The sequence below is a fragment of the Pseudonaja textilis genome, chromosome 2, assembly GCF_049901715.1.
Source record: "Pseudonaja textilis isolate UNSWEBS1 chromosome 2, rPseTex1.2, whole genome shotgun sequence".
Classification (NCBI taxonomy): Eukaryota; Metazoa; Chordata; class Lepidosauria; order Squamata; family Elapidae; genus Pseudonaja; species Pseudonaja textilis.
In genome coordinates, this window is record NC_141991.1 from 23201822 (window position 1) to 23226704 (window position 24883).

At 36.1% G+C, this 24883-nt stretch overlaps 1 protein-coding gene across 1 annotated transcript in view; it reads left to right on the forward strand.

Annotated features, from left to right (window-relative positions):
• Positions 1 to 24883, forward strand: part of PRKAR2A (protein kinase cAMP-dependent type II regulatory subunit alpha) — a 79985-nt gene that overhangs the window by 30788 nt on the left and 24314 nt on the right. Inside the window, exons 3-4 of the mRNA XM_026717981.2 lie at positions 19976 to 20028; positions 20406 to 20489. Coding sequence (XP_026573766.1) covers positions 19976 to 20028; positions 20406 to 20489 — 137 coding nt within the window. The remainder of the gene's footprint in view (positions 1 to 19975; positions 20029 to 20405; positions 20490 to 24883) is intronic.

The window sequence follows — 24883 nt, forward strand, 5'->3', positions numbered from 1 at the left end:
TTCCTGTTTTCAAAAGCTCTTAATTATCCAGAAATCTTTATTATCCCTTTGACTTTTTATTTTCAGCATTAAATGCCTATTAATGTCAATGTGGATTTTTTTTTCTAATTCCTTGCTTAAGTCTTTTAGCTGTCAGTATAGGAAGAGGAGAAAATAAAACCAAATCCTTTCCCTTTTCTCTCTCCTTCGCTGCTTAGAAATCTTCCTTGGGAAGAGTGTTGTTATTTTTTTTTAATAGTTTCAATTCCAGGGTACCTTATTTGTTGCTTTTGCTGTTTGACACGGTCAACCAAATTTTTCTCCTCTTAGCTTCCTCCTGCGCATTCTTTTCCGGTTGAGTTCTTCTTTGTGGTGGCCATTTCTGACCACTGCTGCAACCGCCTTCAGGAAAGGGAGTAATGGCCAGCTGGGGAGGAGAGATGCGGCTCTCCTCAACCCTGCAGGCAGTCTTCCCCCTTCTTCACCACCTCTACGGGGTGGCTTAGCCCCGAAACCAGCCGGCTCTGGGCGCTCCAGCAGCGAGCACAGATCGAAACCACACGGAGTCGTGGTTTCGGTCTGTCGCAGAAGAAGCTCAAACCGGAAGAGGGTCTTTTAGAAAATAATTTTGAGCAGAACAGAGCACAACAGCTTTGTTTAGGGTTCATGTAATAGTTCAGCAATCCTATTATGTTTCAAATCTAAATAACTCCAAGGTAATATGCCCATTGTCCAGTGGGAAAGAACAAACCCAACACGTTCCACTGAATGAGAAACGCCAAAATGCCATGTGCAGCATGGTTGCTGTGGACATAATGAATTCAAATTACTATGTAGAAAGAGAACTTGGCATGGATGGTGAAGTCCCTAGAATACTAGTCAAATTATTTAAACTGGTTGAAACACCCTTCTGTGTATGAAGCTTTTTCTCAACCCCAAAGTCTCCTAAGTGTAACTACAATCATTTCAAACACTTTTGCTGGAGGTTGTGAAAATCATAAGCTTGCATTTACCTTTTATCAAAAGTTGAACTTTTTTATTATTGCGGAAAGCTATGTTACTGTATCCTCCATCTTTACTGCTTCTTTCCTGTCCGCTGTCTCTTTGCTGTTCCTTGCCCCTTCATCTCCCACTGCAGTTTTACTTCTATCACTTTCAGATGAAGTTTACTTTTCTGTCTTAGCAATGTGTGAGATCAATCAGTTCCTCACCTTACTAGAGATTGCTGCAGGAATGTAGTTACTAGTACAATTTAAAATGGTATATGAGCACCTTTGATGCTTCATAAGCTGTAAACTGTGACTCTTGAAGGTCCACTAGGAATAGTATAGATACGGCAACATTCACAGGCATTATCAACCTCATTATTATAGTAATCACAGTGGAAAAGGGAATATGGACAGTATTCCTAAGGATATACTTGTTGTTAGGGTACTTTCTGTTCATAGTTAGCATTTCAGATAAAGAATTGAACTTATCATGAATGTTTAATATCTCAATCGGTTTTAACTTATTTTGTTCACCTTAGGGACTGACCACATTTTATCTCATATATTTCTTTCTGCCCCCATTTTCTGTCTCAGAATGACTTTATTTCAGTAATTCATATATTCAGGTTTAAAAATAGTCAATGGGAACAGTATTTTTCAGCCAGCATGCATCTGAAAATAGATTTAATTGTGGCAGTACATGTTTAACTTCCTGGTGGTGAGAGAAACTAGTTTTGAATGGTGAATTAATAAAAAAACAGTTTCTGACAGAAAATGGAAAAGATAACTAGAGCATAGAAAAGTAATCTTTTCGTGTTTATTCAATTCAACTGGATTCATTCAAATCTGTGGTGCAATTAACATTATGAAATACTGTTTACTGTTTGGGCTTCTTTCACTGAAAATAATGCTTTGAAAATCCTGAAAAGAATAAATCAGATGAGTGGGGAAATAATTTTATGTGGAAAGATTGAATTTATAAAAAGGAGCATGAATGATTTGGCTTTATTGAAGCTTAGACAACATGGAAAATCTCCATTTTTCATGCTGGAATTAGTCATCTTATTAAACGGTGATAGATTCATTTAATGTGTGATTGATATATGGAACAGCAGTATTGCAAAGTAGAGGTACCACTATACTAAGAACCTGACTGCATTATTGTCTTTATTTGGTTACCATTTTCTGCACTAATTAAGACTCTTAATTTTGAGAGCTTGTTTCAATTCTGGGTAGTATCCTCCATTAATTTCAGAAAAGAAATTAAGGTTTAAATAGTCCCTTATCAATCATCACATTGCAAGTGGCTTCTTAAGATCTTATTGATGGATTCTGTCAGTTGTTAAAAGATACATCACAGGCTCTGTTTCATAGTAGTGCTTTGAAGCTAGACTCATTAAATCTTCCATCCCATACTGTGACAACTGCTGTTTTAAAGCAGTAGACCTTTGCACTCTTAGTCATATGTCCAAAACTGAATATGTAAGAATATTTTTTAAAAAATTCAGAGTATTTTTGTTTTAAATCAGTTTTATACAGTAGTGCTATAATCTAAATCATTTTTCATTATGAAGGCCAAGGTTATGCCTGTGAATATATTTACCACATTGTATGCAGTTCTGTAGCAATGATAAGATGACCTTCCATTTCAGAAAGGTATGTGATGAGTCAGTTGGCTTTCAATTATGTAGGACTGAACTGAGTTTATATTTTGACTAGCAATAGGTATTATTATATTAGCTTGCCAGGCTCTAAATGTCATGGTAACCTAAGGAAAGACTTTTTGTTATGGAGAAACAAACAAACATTAGTGTTATTTTATGTACTTCACAGAATTAGATCCATGGATTATTTATTTTTATTCTGAGTTTTATATCCTGCCTTTTTTCCAGGAGCTCAAAGCCGTGTATATAGTGCTCCTACCTCAAGACCTGTTTAAATATGGTGCTTAAATCTTATGATGTTCAGATTTTCAGTAGTACTCGCTTAATGACTGGTCACTTAGTGACCATTTGAAGTTACTATGGTGGGATGGTGTGGGGGAGTGGTCTGCGGGGACCTGGTATTGGAAGGAAAGCAGGCCCAAGGGCCGTGAGGATCCCCAAGGAGCGGGAAACGGAGCAGGGAATCTCAGTGGGTAGGAGAACCCTTGGGAGGCCTGGGGCATGGGGGCAGGTCTGCACTAGGCCTCCCAGAAACTTCCCCACCCTCATGGCACCCTGTGCTCCGCTTACTGACCTGCACCTTCATTTAATAACTTTATCGGAGAGCAGTGGTTTGGGGTTGTTGTGTGAGGCCATCTTGTTTAATAGCCATCACCATTTGACAGGCTCTATTATAGTTATAGCTTGCTAAATGTTTCATAGAATTCACAATTAAGTATGTCAATGAAACTTCAGAAACTCAGATATGACAATTTTATATCTACATTTCATTTTGAACATTTGATAGAACTGCAAAATCCAGGTGGAAAAGATTTGTCCAGCATTATTATATCCAGATTTTTTTTTAATGAGCCAGGGATTAGCTGTATAATTAAAGCCAGTTTGGTTTAGCAGTTAAGACACCACCAGGCTGGAAACCAAGAGATTGACATCCTAATCTCACTTTAAGCATAAAAGCCACTGGATAACTTTGGGCCAGTCTCTTGCTTTCTCTCAGCCTACAATGTCAGGGTTGGGCAACAAGCCAGTTGGTCAATTCCTGTCATAACCAGTGTATTAACACTTGGTTGATCCGGAAAAATAACCAGACCCTGCATGTGTGGGAAAACAATAGGAAGGAAAAAAAAACCTATATAATTATACAAGGCTTCATAAGAGCTCTGCTGTAAACATCTTAGAATGTTTTGATTTTTGCATTAACACCCCCCTCCCCATCTCGATCCCAAGAATGGTCATCCACTAGTGTTACCAAAGCTGTTCCTGAACCAAGGACAGCAGCCCCCCACCTTTCTGGCTCCCTGGACTGACGATAGGGTGGAGGGCATGGTTTTATGCACCTGCCACTTGCGCAGATGGAGCTTTTCATGCTCATCTGCTAATCTGTGACACACTGTAGTTGGTCCCTCATCATTGCCATTACAGTAGGAAAGTGCATAAAGGGGAGTGTTTTTGTCCCTTCTAGCATTAATTTGTTTCTTCGTATAGTTCTTATGAAGTCATTAACGTACTAATTTTAGCACAAATGCTTAAAGCATTTTTATTACGTATGCATGCTTCTGAGGGATAGTCATCTGAAGAAAAAAAATTATACATAAGCAATTACTATCCTATTATAATGGCCTTCATCAGGTTGCAGATGGGTAAACTTTGGGGTTGATATTTCATCAAAGATTGAATTAAAAATGGGGAATTTGGCTATTAATATATGAGGACAGGAAACTTTGATGTTAAATTTAATATTTTCACAAAATGTTTTCAACGTTTTCAATAGCATGATCCTAAAATACAGTAATCATATAAGATATAACAGTGATAGTCATAGGATACGAAATAAAGCAATCAGCATATTGTAAGATACAAAATGATAGTCATAAGATGTTAAAGGAATAGGTAACAGGAAAGATGAGAATAATAATAATAATAATACTGTACAGCCCTACTATGTGGTTTGACATCCTAGGGAATAAGACAGGGCTGTGTTTATCAGAGTGATGGCATGGGGGGAAAACTGTCTTTGTGTCTAGTTGTTTTGGCGTGCAATGCCCTATAATGTCATCTTGAAGAAAGTTGAAAGAAGTTTATGTCCTAAACTCTACTGTCATCCTTTAAAGGTGGAGATAATATCTCTTTTATCAGACACATAAGGTTATGTGGTGAGATTTTGGGGCTGTTAGAGACTTTTTTCAGCATCTTGCATTTTGCTTTTTGGCTGAGTTTGCTGGGATGTCCTCGTCTGGGCAGGTTGATAGTTGTTTAAAATCATCTCCCCTTGTAAATGATATTTGGAACAAGTGGAATGATTGATGACCATTTGTTTGGCAATCTTTTTAAGTCCCTTCTTAGACTCCAAGCCTCAGAGTAGTCTTTCGATATATATACTTCAGCAACAAAAAGAAAATCAAAGTAATTGTCTAAGGTTTCAGTAAGATGAGTTCACTCAAATCCTTTCTAACATTTCTAACAACGTTTTAATAATTTGCATTTGATCTGGTATACTGATTCTACTTTTAGGTGTGGAAGTCATAAATGTATTTAGTTTTTCCATATCTAACTTTACATTTAATAAACATTGTTTATTTAAATTACACAGTGGGTTACAAAATGGTGCATGGTATTTGTTATATTCACTTTATTAATGTTATTAACATGGATCAAATGTCTGTGTAGAAATATGTTGAAAAAAATCAGACATTTCAGTGAAGTATATTTATGTTTTCATATGTCTGTATCTGTAGAATAATTGCTGTTTGTTCTGACCCAGACCTTGTTCCAAGGAAACAAACACAAAACAGAGGTAACAGCAAAACCTTTTAATGATTGTTTACAAATTCCGTCCCTTCACGCTTAAAAGGCTGTTTCAAACAAATTGTCTCTGATAAGAATGAGCCTTGCCAAGGTTGTGCAAGGCTGCCAAGAATACTAGATAAAGTTACTATGAAATATTTCAAACATAAAGAGTCTCCCAACACCAACCAAGATACTCCGAATGTCCACAAGGCTTGAGTGCAAAAACTTATTTGCTTCCTCCAAAGAACTCCGGTTTCTCAGCTGGCTTTTATCTCTTAAGGGAGAGGCCATTACCTTGCAGCCTTATTCCCAAGTCGCCCGTGCTGCTGCAGCTGCTCTTTCCTTCAAGCAGCCCTGCACGCACGCACACTGGGCACAGGCTCCTCGGGGACCTCTTCATCACTGCTGCCAGCCTCCACAATCTCCAAAGGCAGCATTCTACTCCCTGATAGTCCTGGCCCCTTCCCTGCATCACATGCAGGCCCCTCATCTGAGTCCTCGCTCTTTGAGACCTCAGCTGTCTGCACATGCTGCTGGTGAACCACAACACTTAAAGTTACTATCGTAATACAAAAATCTTCCATGTGGAACATTTTCTACTGTATACGTTGATAAATTATCATGCAGCTTGATTCATTCAAACTGCTCTTGAAAAACTGGCTGAGTTTTAGAGAAGCCAGCTGCATCCTGTTAATAAAGGCATAACATGTATAGTATTTTTAAACACTAAATTTATAGTACTTTTAGCTAAAAGTGTTCAGCTCTCGGGAAAACGTGCAAAATCATGTGTTTTGAAAGTGGAATTAAACAAGAGTACAATATTTTAAATTGATCAGTACCAAAGTGTGCACTCATTTGTGGTAGAGGGCTATATTTAATATTTTAGAAATGTGCAATACTTCAGCTGTTACACATTTGCATATAGTGATGTCAATAACAGATTTTCAGATTCTAATTATAGACAAAACTTAACAGCAGATTATTTTGTGTGTTCTAATGCTATATTTTTAATACCAGTAGAATGAAATATACAGTTTTGCAAACCATGAGGTTGTATAATACAAGTGTAGTGCTATTGCAGAAGTCTATTTTGGAGAGAATCAACAGAAGACAGTATTTGTAGATCGGGGTTGAACTGTGAGGCCCTTGGTTCCCTCTGGGCTTGCAATTTTCTTGAAGACATTTCATTACCTACTTAGTTTGGTAATGAAACATTGCAAGAAAATAATCAAACTCATAGAGAACCAAGGACCCTACAGTAGTCCAGTTCTGAATAAAGTCCAGTTGCCTTTTGGAAAAAAGCACATTTGGTACATAGTATGACTAGTTACAATTTAGCTTTCCAAAAGTACACAATCATCTGTAATTGTTTCCCTTAATTCAGGGGTGTCAAACTGGATTTCTTCAAGGCCAGATCAGCATTCTGGTTCTCCTCTGCGGGCCCGATGGGGTGGGGAGGCAGGACGGATGCCTCCTGCAGCATTCTGCAGGCCAAAATGGGACACGGGTCCATGTGCGCTCCCCTTGCACCTTGTTTTTGCCCCCCATGGCCTCATGCAGCATTCTGCTGGCCGAAAACAGGCCAAGGAGCCAAATTTTGGGCATTTTTAGCTGTTTTGGGCCCGCTTTTCGGCCATCAGAGTGCTGCAGGAGGCCATGGAGGGTGAAAACAAGGTGTGCCTCGGGGCACATGTGGCATGTTTTAGCCTCCAGAGGCACCGTGGGCAGCTCCTTTGATATTTTCAGGCTGGCCCTGCAGATCGGATTTAAGCACCCTGCGGGCCAGATTCGGCCCTTGAGTTTGACACCCCTGCCTTAATTGATCATTTTCTCAAGCAATTTAGCTCGTGTATCTCTTTCTCTGGAAGTCCTTTGCCAAGCAAGGCCTGATACCTAGGATGATTTAGTTGGTATTTTATATAAACTTTTATTAACTAAGCAAAAAGTATAAACAACAAATATATATAATTAGAAGGATGAGTGATTGCAATATAATTTAAGTTTTTAGAAGCCTGATAACTCAATAGAGATAATATTTATCTTAACACACATGCTTCCTTTTTCAGCATCTACATGGATTATATATTTCTTAAGTGTCCTTGGCAATTATTAAAAATGTTTGGGTTACATCCAAGATACTACCAAACCATATCTTGGTGTTGTGTTTTTTATATTCTTGATATTTTACTATAGGTGGTAGGCAAGTATTTTGAGCCTTAGTATTATATAGCCAGCTAGGAAAGGTGCAATTATTAATAGATTCCATATTTGTGAATTTGCCTGTTCGCTAAAAGTTATTTGTAATCCCCAACTCAACATGTATGGTTCTTTCAGGGACATGCACAGAGCAATGAAAATTGTGACTCACTGAAACAACACATTTCCAGGTCAGGATTGAACAAGGTGATGCTCTGCCTTTTCTCATACTGGTGACCTTGCTAGTTAAAGTGGCCCCTAAGCACACGAGGGTTACACTATGTATGAAGTCTTATGGAAAAAATAAGATGTCTTCTTCCTCTGCTGAATAAGTTCTACCAATTTCTCCCTTGGCTTTTGTGGGGCAAGCCAAACCTGGATCCTACGAGCTGGAATTTCTTGACCAAGGGAGTCCACAGCACGCTCCTTTTGCGAGCACGAATGGGGTAGGCCAGTCCCCATTGGGGTGAGAAGATTCCTGAAGTAATCTGGACTCATGCCATGTAGGGCTTTAAAGGGAGTTGTGCAAAGGCTCCTCTTTATAAGCAGCATTCTACCCCCCACAGGCTGGGGTTAAAGGTCCTTTTTCTTTTTAGCCTGACTTCCTTTCAGATTTGCCTATACAACACCACTGGTTGTTTTTCCATTCTCTCCCCTTTGGTACTTCTCCTTTTCTATGCTCCAGCAATACTTCCCTTTTGTGGTTACTACTTCTCTCAAGCTGATTTCCTTGGGTAACTTATTAGCATCTTTTTGAGTGCCCTGATCTGTGTGCTATAATTAGCAGAGGTCAGCAAACAATTTGTTGCAAACAATTTCTGCCCGATTAACCTTCCTTAATAGCATTACAACCATAGTAGCTTAAGACAATGCTGTAAATGCTGTCTGAACCCTAGCAAAAGTAATGGAGATAGGTTACTCTGGTCAATCTGTATTTGGAATATTTAGGCACTAGTGTTCATCAAGAGTACTGACAATTTGGAGCAAGTTCAAAAAATGGCTACCGAAATTATAGTGTCTGAAAACCAGATCTATAAAAATCAGTTAAAAGATGTATGAATGTTGTACCCGAAAGAGATGACTGAGAGACAATATAATAGCGGTCTTCAAAAATCTGAAGAATTATCATCTAGAAGGGGAAGTAGCCTTGTTCTCCATTGCCTTAGAAAGAAGAACTGCAGCTAGTAGATTAAAAGTATAAAAAAAGTTTTGGGGGACACATTCAAAGGGACTTCCTGTGTGAATGAGTAGACCAGCCAGTGGAACAAGGTGGTTGGTTGGCTGAATATATATTTCTATGCTACCTATCTTCTTTCTGCACCTTACATAACCTTTCAAACTAAAGTACTACTTTCTGTTTTTACAACATTACTATCTGATTCTGTTTCTCAGATTATCAATAATCTATGTAAAGTTATATATTTGCCTATTGAATCCAGTGCAGTACTAGTCGATAAAATTAGAATATTAATGTGTTGTGTCAAAAAGCTCTCTTAACATTTACACATTTTTCTTCACTCTTGTTAAAGTGATGACACAAGCATAATTCTGATTATTTTTGAGACATGATGACATTTGGCACAGTGATGTACTAAATTTGCTCTAGTTACATGGATCTGATATTTTTAACCATTCTTTAAATAAATAAAGCAGAATTGTAGAACACATTTTCTCATGAGAGAGACAAATACCTATGTAAAAGCATGTTCAGAAATGATCCTTATGTGGAAAGCTTTAGAATAATATAAAAAAACATGGCCACTTTTCTGCTGCACTTTCTTTAATTGTACTGGAAACGGATGTTCAAAAAACTAGACTTCTTATTTTCGGCTGTTTTAACATTTTAAACTACAGAATATGTTAAATGTAAGCAGCTCAACTATATAAGAAATAAATAAATAAGCAATTTGGGGATTTGGTATAAAAATATTCTAAAGGAACAAGGGGAGAAGATAGCATGTTTCTTGATTAAAAACCATGTTTTAAAGTTATTTTCCTCAATATACAAACACAAAGAACATCTAACATAACTTCCTTACCTAAAAAGACATTGCAGCCTGTCAGAAGACTTTCCTGTCCATCCTTACCAAAAAGAAAATAGCAATCCTAAATGATGCTGTTAGATGACAACTTGCTGAGGCAATATTTGAGAAGATGAACCAACATTAACTAGGCTTAAACATGAAATTTACCCGTGCTCCATAATATTCACTTCCTCTGTTTGAGGTTTAGGACAACTCTCAGTGGCCAACTCTCAGTGACAATCTTATCATGGCAATCTTGCCACGGTCATCTCGCCATAGGACAGATCACTGCAGAATAATCCATGCAAGATAACTCTAAGCTATAAAAGTTATTTGCTACTGTTTCTTCTAAATTATTTCCATTTTTGTCAATGGAAATAATGTCAAAGAAACAGTGGTGGATAATATTTATCACGCTGAGTAATCCTGCATGGAATTGTCCTGCGACAAGTTGGCTGCAGCGTTTTGGCCACAGTGAGATGGCTGTGTTGACTTGTCCCATTCCACTCTGGCTTGTCCTCCGAACATGCCTTTTCCCATTATGTCTTATGGAGCTTGGTTGCTAAACGAAGGTGCTTGTTGTGATTGGGCAATAGAGGCTATTCAATCATATTAAGTATCTGAGTCAACTCCCACTTCCAAAGGCTCAATAAGTATTTGACTAAATTGCCTGCCAAATCATCTAGATTCTAGAAAATCCCTAAATGTCCTGTGTAATTCACCTGAATCCATAAAATGCTCTGAATAGACCATTTTAACTGAACCCCCTCCCCCTTTCTCCAAAAGTCATAAAAATGATGAATTTCATCTGGACCCAGAAATGATCTAACTGTGTGCATTAGGTTCAATTCAGCATTTTTAATATAGTGTGGTCAGCTTTTAATCATATACCACCTATTTCAGACAAAATATCCATCTCTGTTCATTGGTCCAAAGATTACCTGAATAACTCAATAAACTCCTGAGGCTTTCCAAACCAGAGCATGTAATTTAAAAACCCTCAGCATTAAATACCAGCAAGAGTCCGGGGGCTCCAAAAGAAGTCCTATGATTGATTGTACGTGAGCAGGCTCATCTGCTTTAGTCCCAGCCTGAAACTCAGAGCACCTGGTCATAGATATCAGACCTTTAAAAATCAGGCAAGGCAAATTTAAAGTTAAGGCTGCCAAGCGATCCAAAACTCAGAATATTAAATTTAAAAAAATTGCAAACTGTACTTAATCCTTTAAACCAGGGGTCCTCAAACTTGGCAACTTTAAGACTTGAGGACTTCAATTCCCAGAATTCCTCAGCTAGCCATACTGGCTGGAGAATTCTGGGAGTTGAAGTCCACAAGTCTTAAAGTTGCCAAGTTTGGAGACCTCTGCTTTAAGCTGCAGGCTCTCTTTCCAAAATTGTATTTCTGAAACTTGGTGACAATCATTAATGATTTTTCACTGAGAAACTAAATAAACGTAATATGTTATCTCTTGAATAAGCACAGGAAACTTAAAAGAAAAAACATGTCATCTCAAGGAAGAAAGGACTAAAAATTTCAATCCTTTCCAGGTCAATGACATTTTATCACTCTTCTGCTTGGTACAGCTCTGGTCATCTTCTTTAGAGTGTGGATTTATATCCTGCCTTCATTTTGTACAGTTGACATACCGGTACATAATGCTCTTGCCTCTTATTTTCTCCACAATAACTCTGGCGGGTTGGGCGGAAAGAAAATGATTGGCCCAAAATCATCAGCTTGTTTTCATGCCTAAAGAAAGATCATGTGCTTCCACTTTCTAATCCAGGCACTTTAAGCACTACATCAAAGTGGTTCTCCTTTACAGTATTTAAATACCATACTAAGGGTTTTTCTAGATGGCAAAAATAAAAGCATAAAGCTAGGTTTATTTTAGCTCTTAATCTATTTCCACTAGTGAAATTCCTTGACTTTTTTCTTTTTTTAACTAAATGATGTTGATATTTGTTTATTGTTTAAGAAAGTAATGTGTAAATGCATTTCAATAGTAGAACATTCACTTGATAAGTCTTAAATGTAGAGATGGAAATATTAATGCAGTTTTCAAAACTCTGAATACATAATATATTTATGCTATGAGTGGTAGGCTTTTTTTTACTATCTTTTAAAAATTGCTAAGTAAATTATGCTTGGTAGACTGACCAAACAAATGTACTTTCTCTAGCCATATTCCATGTAGTGCTTGAAACAAAGTTGGGCATAATAGATGGAAGCAGCGATTAACAAATGTTCACTTTATGGTTTTAGGTAGCCTTTCCAGCTCAAAAAATATGGGTAGTATTCAAAAGACTTTCAAAATTATGGAAACATCCTATTCACCAGCAGCACAGCTTCTTGCATCCCAGACATCAGTTTCAAACTCAAAATGGAGTGTTGCAAATTTAAAGTGATCTAAATTTGATACACAAATCAGTTTTCTTCTCCAAAATGTGTAAAGTATAAGGCAATAGGAAAAGACATTACTACCTTTATTTCCACACTCAGGTAAATGGTATTTCTGTTACATCTCTGACTGCATCCTTTTTTAGGCTTTTTACACGACATATTTAAACAACATTTTAGAATATGTTGCTAGAAACATGTTGATGAATCCTGTAATTTACCAATCTGCATTAATATTCAAGGTTTTTTTTACTGATTATTAGCAGTTTGTCTTCACTGGTTTTGCTTCTCAGATTTAGCGTTTTCTAGGATAGAAGGTATTGAAGGAAAAACTAACTGAAAAGGCTGAAATATATTTGTTTCATTAGGAATCTGATTTAGGTTACTAATCCAAATGATTTAAAGTGTTAATTTAATACTTTCACAGTATATTTTTGTTGCTTAAATATTTCTTTCTGATTGTGTTTGGAAAATAATAATTATACAGCCAGCAAAACATTTTGAAAGCTGGATAGGAAAACCTAAAAAAATATAACAGAGAAGTTAAAAGTAAAACACCATTAACACTTAATTAGTTCTGGCTTGAATTTAATACTCTACAGAATTCATTAAAATAATAAAATGTTCATAGACCTTGTAAGTATTTGTAATAAAACTATATGAAAGCTTGATTTCATGAAAGTATTAAAGATCTCGTGGGATTAAAAAATATATTATATGCCTTCAAATTGGTTTTGGCTCTTAGTGATATATGGGTAGAGACCTTCAGGACCTGTCCCCACCCTGGCCATCCAGGTTTTCTGATAGTACGCCCTTTGACATTGTAATTGAGTCTGTCTGGTTTACTGCTGGCCGTCCTCTTTTTCCTTTTCCAGCGTTATAGACTTCTCATAGGAATTGGATGTTCATATAATGTATTCAAAATAGGATAATTTGAGTCTGGCCATTTGTGCCTTGAAATAAACTCTAGATCGATTTTTTTCTATGTTCTATTTGTTTATTTTCTTGGCTATTCATGCTCTCTCAAGAGCCTTCTCCAGCCTCAAAAACATCAATATTCTTTCTATCCTGTTTCTTTTTTCACTTTCGTACAGGGAAGCCATTATCTGCACAATTACGTTTGTAGGTATAGACACATCCTGGCATGTGAATATCCTTTTCAAAGCCTTCATTGCTATCTTATTAAGTGCTAGTCTATGGTATATTTCTTGGGTGTTTTCTCCTTTATCAACAGGAAAGGAACAGGCATTCAAGAAATACACCACAGACTAAAAGGCACCAATCCTAATAGGCAGAACCTATTTACCACTTTAGTATCTTCATTTTCAGTTCTAAAGCGGGTTATATATTAAAATGCTGAGTAGCATTATATGTGAAAAACTTTATACAGTGTATCTTCATGTAGCTGTAATAATGAAATAAACATATGACAGGCAATAAAGCCATGACATAACATTATGACATGTCAACAGTTGTATTGAACTAGCACACTTTTGTTACATTTTATGTACTTCATAAATCAGTTTTTGAGTATTGTGTAATAAGAAACAAGAACAAAGCTAATGCTAATTTAACATGCTTCCACACTGTTTTGCTAATCAATAGAATTTTTTAAAAAGTATGAAAATGAAATTGAATTATGGAATGATTCTTAAAAGTAATCCTGTGAGGGTAAAAAGAAGAAAAAGAAGTGATGGGGCATGGAGATCTCCAGAAGTTAAATTCCTTTATAAGTCCTGCTGCAGTTTTGCCACCTACTTTACCTACTCCCTTCCTTACTAGTTCTTCTTTTTGCCAATGTTGGTCAGTTTTAGGAATGCATATTATTTATTTTATTTAAATTTATTGGGCAGCTAACTCCAGTAAAATGAATTTATAAAATTATATCAAGTAAAGTCACAATGGAGAATATTCTCTATTTTTTCTTCAAATTTGTGAAAGAAACAAGTGGGTATCAGAATAATAACACAATTTAAATTAATTTCCCCAAGTCTAGGAATTACTTTGCTGAATATTTTTTTAAGCTTATTAGTTTCAAGAACTTTGTTTATTTTTTCATAATTATTTTTTAACTTTTGAAAATTTGAATTTAAAATATGATAATGCAAATTCTGTAATAATAGAATAAAAATAATAAAGTGTTAAAGTTTAAACAGTATGTATATTTTTATTATGGATTAAATCCATCAGTTTTAATTAGGCATATATTTAGAAGATCAAAACATAGATATCTCCTATTAAAATTTAAAAAATATTTTTAAAAGCTTTATTTCAAAAAAGTTCGCAACTCTTTTAATGTACTTATTCCTCCAGTCTGTTATTAATATATAACTTTTGATTGGTGCTATGAATGTTTTTCTCAATATTCTGAAAATGTTTTTATGGTCCACTCTATTATGTATTAACATGATATCTAAAATCATGTTAAAGTGTGCTATTATAACATATCTGCCATATAGTTCCCCGCTCATCTATTTTTGTGTTTATTGAGAAGTTGCTAGCTTTTAGCATCATCGATTTTTAAAAAATAGGTTTGGGTCTACTTCGACCTTATTGGAATTTTTAAAAATAAAAATGTTCTGTGACTCCCACAGTGTTTGAAAGTATGGTTTCCTACTCAGAGAAGGCATGAAGTTTAAGCTGGAATGGAAAAATCATACTGGGAGGATTAGAGGGAACAGCCTAAAAAATGCCTACGGTGCTTTAATTGATGTGTTGAGAATTCTACTTTTCATAAAATAAAAATATACAATCTTTCTATAACAATAACTCCCCACGTCATGCCAGCTCAGATATTTTAGAAGGGGATTGTGTTTGCCTTGGCTAAATCTGGAATATAGGGAGCAGCTCATAAACATGGCTTAATATGTGGTGTTTTACACAGGAAAATGGCTTGAGCAATGCTCTTTCATTAGTAAAATATCAAAAATCTGGATAGCTTCAGTTTCAGCTAGCATCAGGTTGTCTTGGGATTATTTCAACAATACCTGCCCACTAGCTCAGAGCTGTCATTGTACATCATATTTTAAAAATAAAGATGTAAGAAAATTCACACCTGTGTGTTTTTAACACTGATTTGATTTAGCATGGTGTAATTGTTAGGAAAAAATCTAAATCCTAGTGCCACTTTTTAATAAAGGCATGTCACTTCTAATTATTTTTCTACTCTTACTCAAAGTGTAAACTTATTTATACATGAAAAAAATTACGGATGCCTTTAATTAATGTATTTTATTTTAGAATCTCTTCAAATTACTGTAAATGTTTTCTAACTTTTTCAAACTTGTTGCATAATGAAATGGCGAAAATAAAAAGGAAGAGAAATCATTTCATTACCCCAAACTGTCTCTTGTGAGTGTTGATAGAATAACAGAAAGGGTAAGACTTGTTTTCTTTGCAGAAACACCACACCAACTATTTTACAGATCAGGGATTCCAATGTTTGATTTTTGTTTTAAACAACAGGTTCTGCAATCTGAACAAAATTTAAAACTCCTGTTCTACACAATAGCCTTCAGTTATTTGAAGACCGTGTCTCCCTGCAGTCTTCTCTTCTCCAACTATTTCTCATCCATTTTTTTCCCTCATCATCTTGATTGTTCTCCTTTGGACATGCTGTACCCAGTACTCAGGCCAATTTAGAGGCATCTTACACTTTCCTCAATCAAGGATTTTTGGGCAGTATTTCGTTTATTTGTCTCCAGAACATAGGAAAAATCTACAATGAATTCTGTATAACAAAATTATAACTACAAATACAGGGTGAAGCAGGGACTGATAACTCCTGGATTTGTCCTGAAGTATTTTCTCCACAATAGACAGTATGAAGAACAGAGTGGACCTGTCCAAAGAGAAGTGGATCGTTTTTGTAGGGTGGGGAAGGGCTTGCTGAGGTCCTTTGGCTAAACCCAGACATTACTTTCCCTACTAGAATGGACCAAAAACTGGATTTTGCTTTCATACAAAATGTGGTTCTCTACCTTTGTGTAATGGTGATGCATGCCATATCAATTTGTAATAAATATTTTGATCTAGAACCTACTTATAATCAGCCATAATGGATTATTCGACTGTGTTAATATTTTAACATGGTTTCCTAATTAAATTTTGTCTTTAGTTTCTGTTTTACAAAGTTATAATCACATTTTTCTTTAAAGGTGGTTTTAAGATTTTTCTCTCTGCTTTTGTTTTTTGTTCTTTAAATTTGTGAATGATTTTAGGTTGAGTGGAAGATAACCGCATTGGTGGCTTTTGTTATGTGTTGCTACATTCATCAGATTGGGAGAAGCTGAAATCTAGGTGTTATTAGACTGTTACTCTGAAGTTTCATTAGACTGAGATCACATACAAGAGAATAAATTTTGCTGAATTCAATAAGGTTTAATTCTGCTTGAACGTATATAGATTCTATTATCTACATAAGGAAATGGAAGGTAGAATTGGATTAGGCTTTCCTAGTTTATGTAGGCTTCATCATTACATCTAGATTGTATGTGGCAAGGAGGGTTCTTTTTTCTGAAAAATTCAAACTCAAACCCAGTTTTGACCAAACAGATTTCCCGATAGAAAAGAAACAAATATTTTCATGTTCTAGGTCAGAGGTGTCAAACTGGATTTCTTTGAGGGCCGAATCAGCATTGTAGTAGTTGGCGGGTGACGGGATGGACGCCCCCTGCAACACCCTGCCAGCCCAAATGGGGCACGGGGGGCAGTGTGCGGTCCCCCCGCACCCCATTTTTGGCCTGGATGGCCTCTTGCAGCATTTCGCCAGCCAAAACGGGGTGCGGAGGGCCCGGTCCTTTGGAAAATACCCTAGGTTTTGTATCTTTCCTGGAAGCTTTTTAAAAATACAAAATGCTTACAGAAAATACAGTAATAATAACAACAGTATTAAGATTCTGGGTGATCGTGAAAAAGCTAAATAATCAGGAGACTTGAACAGGAGATCCGAGAATAAGAGATAAAACTGAGAAATTGACAAAAATACATCTTGGAAAACATACATTAACAAACCTTTCTGTGTTATCATCAAGAAAGCTTTATAGCTAGTATCTATGAATTCATCAGGAATTGAGTCAAGTCAGTGTCACATATACCATTATTAAAGGCTAGCAAAACCACTTTAAAGCCAACCATTATTGATGACACTCAGCAGAGCAACCATTTTATGAAGCTTTTCATGATATGCTTTCAAAATTCCAGATGAGCTTGCTGATCAAATTTGCAGGCTCCTATTGAGGAAGCAAATTGAATAGTTTAACATTTTCTGATCCATGTATTTCCCCTTTTTTGCATTTTTGTTATTGTAAACTGTACAGTAAATGTAAATTTTATACCCTCGTCCAAAGTTCAAGATGATATTTATTGATGTATGTAAAATATTCCTCTGCTTTTCTTTGGCAAAGTTTCAAGAGCTGATAATGGAAGCACATAATTATTAACTTGTATTTTGTTCAGATAATCTTTCAGCATAATCTTGGCATGCCTTTTTTAGTACACTGCTCAAAAAAATAAAGGGAACACTTAAACAACACAATGTAACTCCAAGTCAATCACACTTCTGTGAAATCAAACTGTCCACTTAGGTAGCAACACTGACTGACAATCCATTTCACATACTGTTGTGCAAATGGAATAGACAACAGGTGGAAAGCATAGGCAGTTAGCAAGACATCCCCAATAAAGGAGTGGTTCTGCAGGTGGTGACCACAGACCACTTCTCAGTTCCTATGCTTTCTGGTTGATGGTTTGGTCACTTTTGAATGCTGGCGGTGCTTTCACTCTAGTGGTAGTCTACAACCCATACAAGTGGCTCAGGTAGTGCAGCTCATCCAGGATGGCACATCAATGTGAGCTGTGGCAAGAAGGTTTGCTGTGGCAAGAAGGTCAGCATAGTGTCCAGAGCATGAAGGTGCAACCAGGAGACAGGCCAGTACATCAGAAAAGGTGGAGGAGGCCGTAGGAAGGCAACAACCCAGCATCAGGACCGCTACCTCTGCCTTTGTGCAAGGAGGGACAGGAGGAGCACTGCCAGAGCCCTGCAAAATGACCTCCAGCGGGCCACAAATGTGCATGTGGCTGCTCAAACAGTCAGAAACAGACTCCATGAGGGTGGTATGAGGACCTGATGTCCACAGATGGGGGTTGTGCTTACAGCCCAACACCATGCAGGACGTTTGGCATTTACCAGAGAACACCAAGATTGGCAAATTCGCCACTGGCACCCTGTGCTCTTCACAGATGAAAGCAGATTCATACTGAGCACATGTGACAGACGTGGCAGGGTCTGGAGACGCCGTGGAGAACGTTCTGCTGCCTGCAACATCCTCCAGCATGACCGGTTTGGCAGTGGGTCAGTAATGGTGCGGGGTGGCATTTCTTTAGGGGGCCTCACAGCCCTCCATGTACTCACCAGAGGTAGCCTGACTGCCATTAGGCACCGAGATGAGATCCTCAGACCCCTTGTGAGACCATATGCTGATGCAGTTGGCCCTGGGTTCTTCCTAATGCAAGACAATGCTAGACCTCATGTGGCTGGAGTGTGTCAGCAGTTCCTGCAAGACGAAGGTATTGATGCTATGGACTGGCCCACCCGTTCCCCAGACCTGAATCCAATTGAGCACATCTGGGACATCATGTCTCACTCCATCTACCAACGCCGTGTTGCACCACAGACTGTCCAGGAGTTGGGGGATGCTTTAGTCCAGGTGTGGGAGGAGATCCCTCAGGAGACCATCCTCCACCACCTCAGGAGCATGCCCAGGCGTTGTAGGGAGGTCATACAGGCACGTGGAGGCTACACACACTACTGAGCCTCATTTTGACTTGTTTTAAGGACATTACATCAAAGTTGAATCAGCCTGAAATATTTTTTTCCACTTTAATTTTGAGTGTAACTCCAAATCCAGACTTCCATGGGTTGCTAAATTTGATTTTCATTGATAGTTTTTGTGTGATTTTGTTGTCAGCACATTCAACTATGTAATGAACAAAGTATTTAATAAGAATATTTCATTCATTCAGATCTAGGATGTCTTTTTTTCGTGTTCCCTTTATTTTTTTGAACAGTGTATATATTAAGCTTCTGAAATTTTGAACATCAATGTTTGATTCCATTATAGGCTATGGGTAGTTCTCGACTTCCAACAATTCATTTAGTGACTGTTCAAAGTTACAGTGGCATTGAAAAAATGACTTATGACAATTTTTCATAAATATGACTGCTGCAGCAACCCTATGGTCACATGATCAAAATTTGGATGCTTGACAACTGGTTCATATTTATGATAGTTGCAATATCCCGACCTTTTGCAGCCTTCAGACAAGCAAAATCAATAGGGAAACCAGATTCTTAGCAACCATTTTACTAGCTTAACAATTGCAATGATTCACTTAGCAACTATGGAAAGAAGGGCTGTAAAGTGGAGCAAAACGCATTTGACAAATGTCTCACTTAGCAACAGAAATTTTGGGCTCAGTTGTGGTTGAAGAGTACTGTATACTGAACTATTTTTCTTCTCAAATAGTGACTCAAAAATGTGCAGGGAAAATTATTGATGCGGTGCTTATTTGCTTGGTGCAAACAAAGACATCCCTATTTGTTAAAAAAGAAAATTATTTTCTTAGTGTACAACTTTTATATGTGAGATGGGTTTTTGCTATTTTTCCCTTTAACACAAATAGGCAATACAAGTCTCACAAGCAATCCTGTTCCTTACGCTTTTTTTCATATCTTGATATAGTATGGTGCAACTAAGAGAACCACTGTATTGCCTTTATTTTGATTACCTCATTGGAATGAATCCTGAATAATAGTTAACCAAGTGTCTGAATCATTAAAGTGTTAAATCTTTTACACTGATTAATATATCCATGCAGACTTCTTGCCTCCCTATGCATGACAGTCCTGTTAAAAATAATAAATATTTATTTTTCAAGTCTGTGCAGAAGCTTTCAACCCAGATGAAGAGGATGAAGATACAGAGCCAAGGGTAAGCAAGATTGAACACGCTATATTGTTTGCTGATGCAAAAACCCATTTATTGTATCCTATTTCTTGCTGTGATGAAGTAACAGCACTTGTTCTTTATTATGACTTTTGAATGAATACTTAAGGATTCTCAAAAATGTTCCAGAAGGCTTTTCAACTGGGTATTATTAATTAGTAAAATAGTTGGAGTCAGATCTTTCCTTTTTTACTTCTCAGGCCTTCTTTATTGAAGGATTGTGAAAACTGTTCCCTATTACAATTAAACATTTTCAAACTGTTTTTCCTAAATATCTTCAGAATTATAACCTCAAATACATTTAGCCTAAAATGTACTGATGTCTAGATGTTTAAACCACTTTGTGGTTTTTCTTTTTTTAGGTAGTTCATCCAAAAACAGATGAGCAGAGATGCAGATTGCAGGAAGCCTGTAAAGATATTCTCATCTTCAAAAACCTAGATCAGGTAGTTTGACCTATATATATATTGTTTTAATTTGACCTTTCAACTTGAAGATTCAAAACCTAAAATATATAGGTTCAGGAGCATCTTGATTTATTACATGTGTGGCTATAGCAATGTGGATGAAATTAAGGTACTTAATTATTTCAAAATATTCCTATTTTAGAATATTTAATTGGTAACAATCAGTACAAAAAAGGAAGAGGATTTAATATTTAATATATCAGTCAGATATACATTAAACACCAGATTTGTAAAGAATTTTAACTTATTTAGAAAGGAGTTACTGATTTGACTAAACTTTCTTGTTCACAGTTGCCTAGATCCAGAAATCTGACTTGTTCCTTTTCAGCAAGCCAGATGATTTCATTTTAAGAATGTGATAAGGGGCATTTATTATCTCATTATCTAATTCTAGGGTAGGCAGCTATTTCATGGGCTTAGCCATTGTTGGGGCTAACCTCACCCAAGTGGTTGATAACTCTGTATATCTTGACTTAAAACTTTCAATATCGGAGAGGGTAGGAAATGTTTAGCTGAAGTGTTTTTTTAACCTATCTATATTGTAATATTGAGCAGTGCTTACAGCTGTTGACAGTTTTTTCTTTCACAAATTAAAGTATTAATGAGCTTTAGAATAAATAGCTTTATTACCTTATACTAAATTCCCTTCTATACAATCATTTTTAAAGGCATGGGTAATATAAGGAAAATAAATAGAATAAAAATTCAGAAATATTTAAACGAGCATCCAGTCATAAAAATGTTGCCCATCACTTTACCCCCCCCCCTTTTTTTTTTTTTTTGCAAAATCTGAAAAGGTATCTACGGGGATATTGCTAATGAAGATTATGTATTTGCCTTTGCTAAAAGATGATCGGAACATTTTTATTCTCTTCTGTTGCCATGTTCTACTATTTGACAGTAATTAGCAAATATGAATACCAATTTTTTAAAACTTTAGGTCTTCAGGTTTCTTAACAATGTCTTTGCTACAGGTTGCCTAGTTACAATTTGCATCCTTTTATTAAAGATTCAGAAGGACTGCATGAACACTGGTAAACCTACTATGATAAAACTCAGTTGATAGGATTTGAATAAGTGAGAGCTGTTTTCCCTCTGAATGTCAGCTTGCCAAATTACTATAGTCCTTAATCTTTCAAAACCTCCACCTGCTTCTCTTAAAAGATGCTGCCAAATTTATTTCATGGTTCTTAGACAGCTCTCACTTAATCCCTTCTGTTTTTAACATGTTCTGCAGCATTTTAGGTTTTAATAATTCAAAAGATAATAATGGTAAAATCTAGTAATATACAGGTCAATGTTTGTAAAGATCAGTATGAATGAAAAACGTAATCTTGGATAGACTACAAATAAAAAGTGTATCAATTTAACATGTAAAAATTTATTTAAATACCACTTGTAGCAAGAAATAATGGTAAATTGGGTAACAGAAAAGATATAGTAAGCAAGTCCAAGTCCAAAAAACAAAAACTACTTGGATTTTTTTGGAAACATCTTTGTTGCTAGTAGGTTAATATAACAGTCTTGAAAATCAAAGTACTTCTTTGCAAAAATTAAGGCAAAATTATTCTAACTCTCTTTTCTGAACTCAAGAACTCCATCACAGTTTTCTAATCCACAATATTGTAAAATGTTTGCACCACTAAATAAAAACAATCTTTTAATAAGGCTTATCCTACCTTAATTTTCTGCATCCCACATTTCCCTTTGCCATTAAGAGCTATTTCACTTGTGCTGAAATTCTATCACCAACAGTAGAGTGGAACTTCCTTGGTAGGAATGCTTATTATGGATTTAATTCCCTCTTTAGCCTTATGCTACATTTCAGAGAATAGGGAATATTTAAACATGGGAATAATACATTTTAGGTTCAGAATAAAGCTATGCTGATTTTACCTGAGGTGATATGTTAATAAAAACCACCATCCAGGTGTTGTTGGGTTTTTTTGCCCTTTTCCAGTGTATTTAAATTGGACGGAACTCTATAAAAAAGCAAGGTATGCCCTCTTTTTCAGTCCATAAGGATGTTCTAAAATTTGTGCTGGTTTACTAGTCATGATCACCCCATTGCTGTATCAACTGGCTGCCTGTAGAAAATGAAACACTGGTTTTAACGTATGTACATCCGCCCACTCACCCACCCACCCATATCTATCTATCTATCTATCTATCTATCTATCTATCTATCTATCTATCTATCTATCTATCTAATTTATTACCGTCCATCTCATATCCATTCAACAACTCTTGGTAGCAATAATCATAGAACACAGTGGATAAAATCATTAACAAATGCAAAATTTAGCTTGTAAACAATGATAGGTATTACATATTTTATATGCAAATGATGCATAATGCCTTTTTGGAATAACATTTAAAACACAAAATAAAATAATATCTGCTTTTTGTTGACAAATATTCAGTGCTTACTACCACTGTGATATTTTCCTCCTGAATTTTGAACTTATAATGTAATGACTCCTTCAAGTGTCCTCTAAGGAATTTATATGGGTATTTTTTTTTTAACAAAGGTTGAATAAATATCTGCTCATTTATCTTGTGGATTATCTAAGCAATAACCTTTTCAGTAATTCAAGCAGTAATTTTTAGTGAAAATTGACTTTCTTGAAGCAATGTTTTACGTTAAACATATTCAGTGGAGATTTATACATCCCAAACCTTAGAGATTTAAACAGTAATTTATTTTGGCGTGTTTTTTTTTTTAAATCACCCAACAACTTCAGTTAATTGAAAAAAAAAACAACTTCCCTCTTACTAAGGAAAACATTTTGTTGCAAGATAAGTATAGGGCATTGACATTTCTATAATCCTTAATATAGGGGTTGAAATTTTTCTCTTATTTTAAGGAATAGGATAAGAAGCTTTCGCTTGTCTTTTGATTCTACTAAAGTATTTTCAAAATCTTCAAAGGGAGTATCTACCAAAGAAAGTAGTTAAAAAACCCAATCATCTTGTTTTAAAACCTACATTTAGATTGATAATATCTGCTGCCATAAAATACTAATTTGCTACCCTTTAGACTGTCATCATTCTTATTTGACTTAAACCTTACGGAAAATTAAATGCATTCATATTCTTCTAAGCTGCCTGTCATATGAGTAAGCCACTCACTGAAGGATAACTCCATTTATTAAAAGGTTACAAAGGAGAACCACAGAATGTTACCTTCCTCTAAGGCTAAAGGACATATAGCCCCTAATGTTTTGGCACAAGTGGTGAAATTTTACTCTGAAGCCATAGAAAAATGTAAGTGTTTTACAGATAAAACATACCAGCAGGCAAAATTTTATGTTTCATCCATTTCTGTAACGTATGCCATAAAGTTATTTCTTTCCTCCAATTTTCTTTTAACTGATTTTTAAATGTACTAACCAAGGATTGTAAAGTATCAAATAAAGTAGATAGGTGTTATAGATCAGATTTTACAGGGTGAGTTAACTAAATTAGTTCCATAGGTTTTATGGATGGTATGTCAGTAATTTTTATGTTATTTTAAACCTAGCTGTTTGTTTATCTATATGTACATGGATATTTTGTTGTAATGATGTCTTCTTTCTTTGCATTGGTTGCTAACTGTAATAACATTTATTCTCAGAGAACTAAATGCTGATGTGCAAATTTAAAGATTTTTGTATGCTGAGTTCTTGAAATTCTGGTAAAAGTAAAAACAATCATACATTCTGTTGGTTTCTTCCAAGCTTGCTGCCACGTGCATTTCTGAGAAGTAATAGTCTTTGCAGACTTCGATGCACCAAGATATAACTGTCCCAAAGGTGCTTTTCCAAGAGGCAACTGGACTTCCTAGTTTTTTTTAAGCATCCAAGAAGTTTCTTCGGCTCTTCTTAAGTTTTACTGTTGTGATATTTGAACTGATTAGAAAGTTTTGTAGTGGAAGATTAGGAAGTTCTGCCCTCAAAAGGCAGAATCAGTGGATCACACAGGTCTTTTTCTGCTGTCAGTGTTCTATGTTTCTGTGCAGAGATCTTGTAGTGTCTCAAAAAAATAGATTTGGGGAAGATCTGAGGGAAAAAATGTACATCTTTTCTCTTGTGGAATTTGAATCATTTGGCCTGAACTTTCCCCTTTCCCTCCTTCAAGAGATGGTGCTTCCTGCCTTTTCATGGTGTAACTGCACTTTCTCAGGCAGGCACTTTTTCTTTTGTGCATAGAATGGTGCTTCCTACTCATTTTGATCAACTAGAAAACAATTTCATAGGGATGCCCCCTACAGCAATAGCACTTAGGTTTATATATCGCTTTACAGTGCTTTACAGCCCAAGTGGTTTATAAAGTTGGCCTATTGCCCCCAGCAATCTGGGTCCTCATTTTACCCACCTCGGAAGAATGGAAGG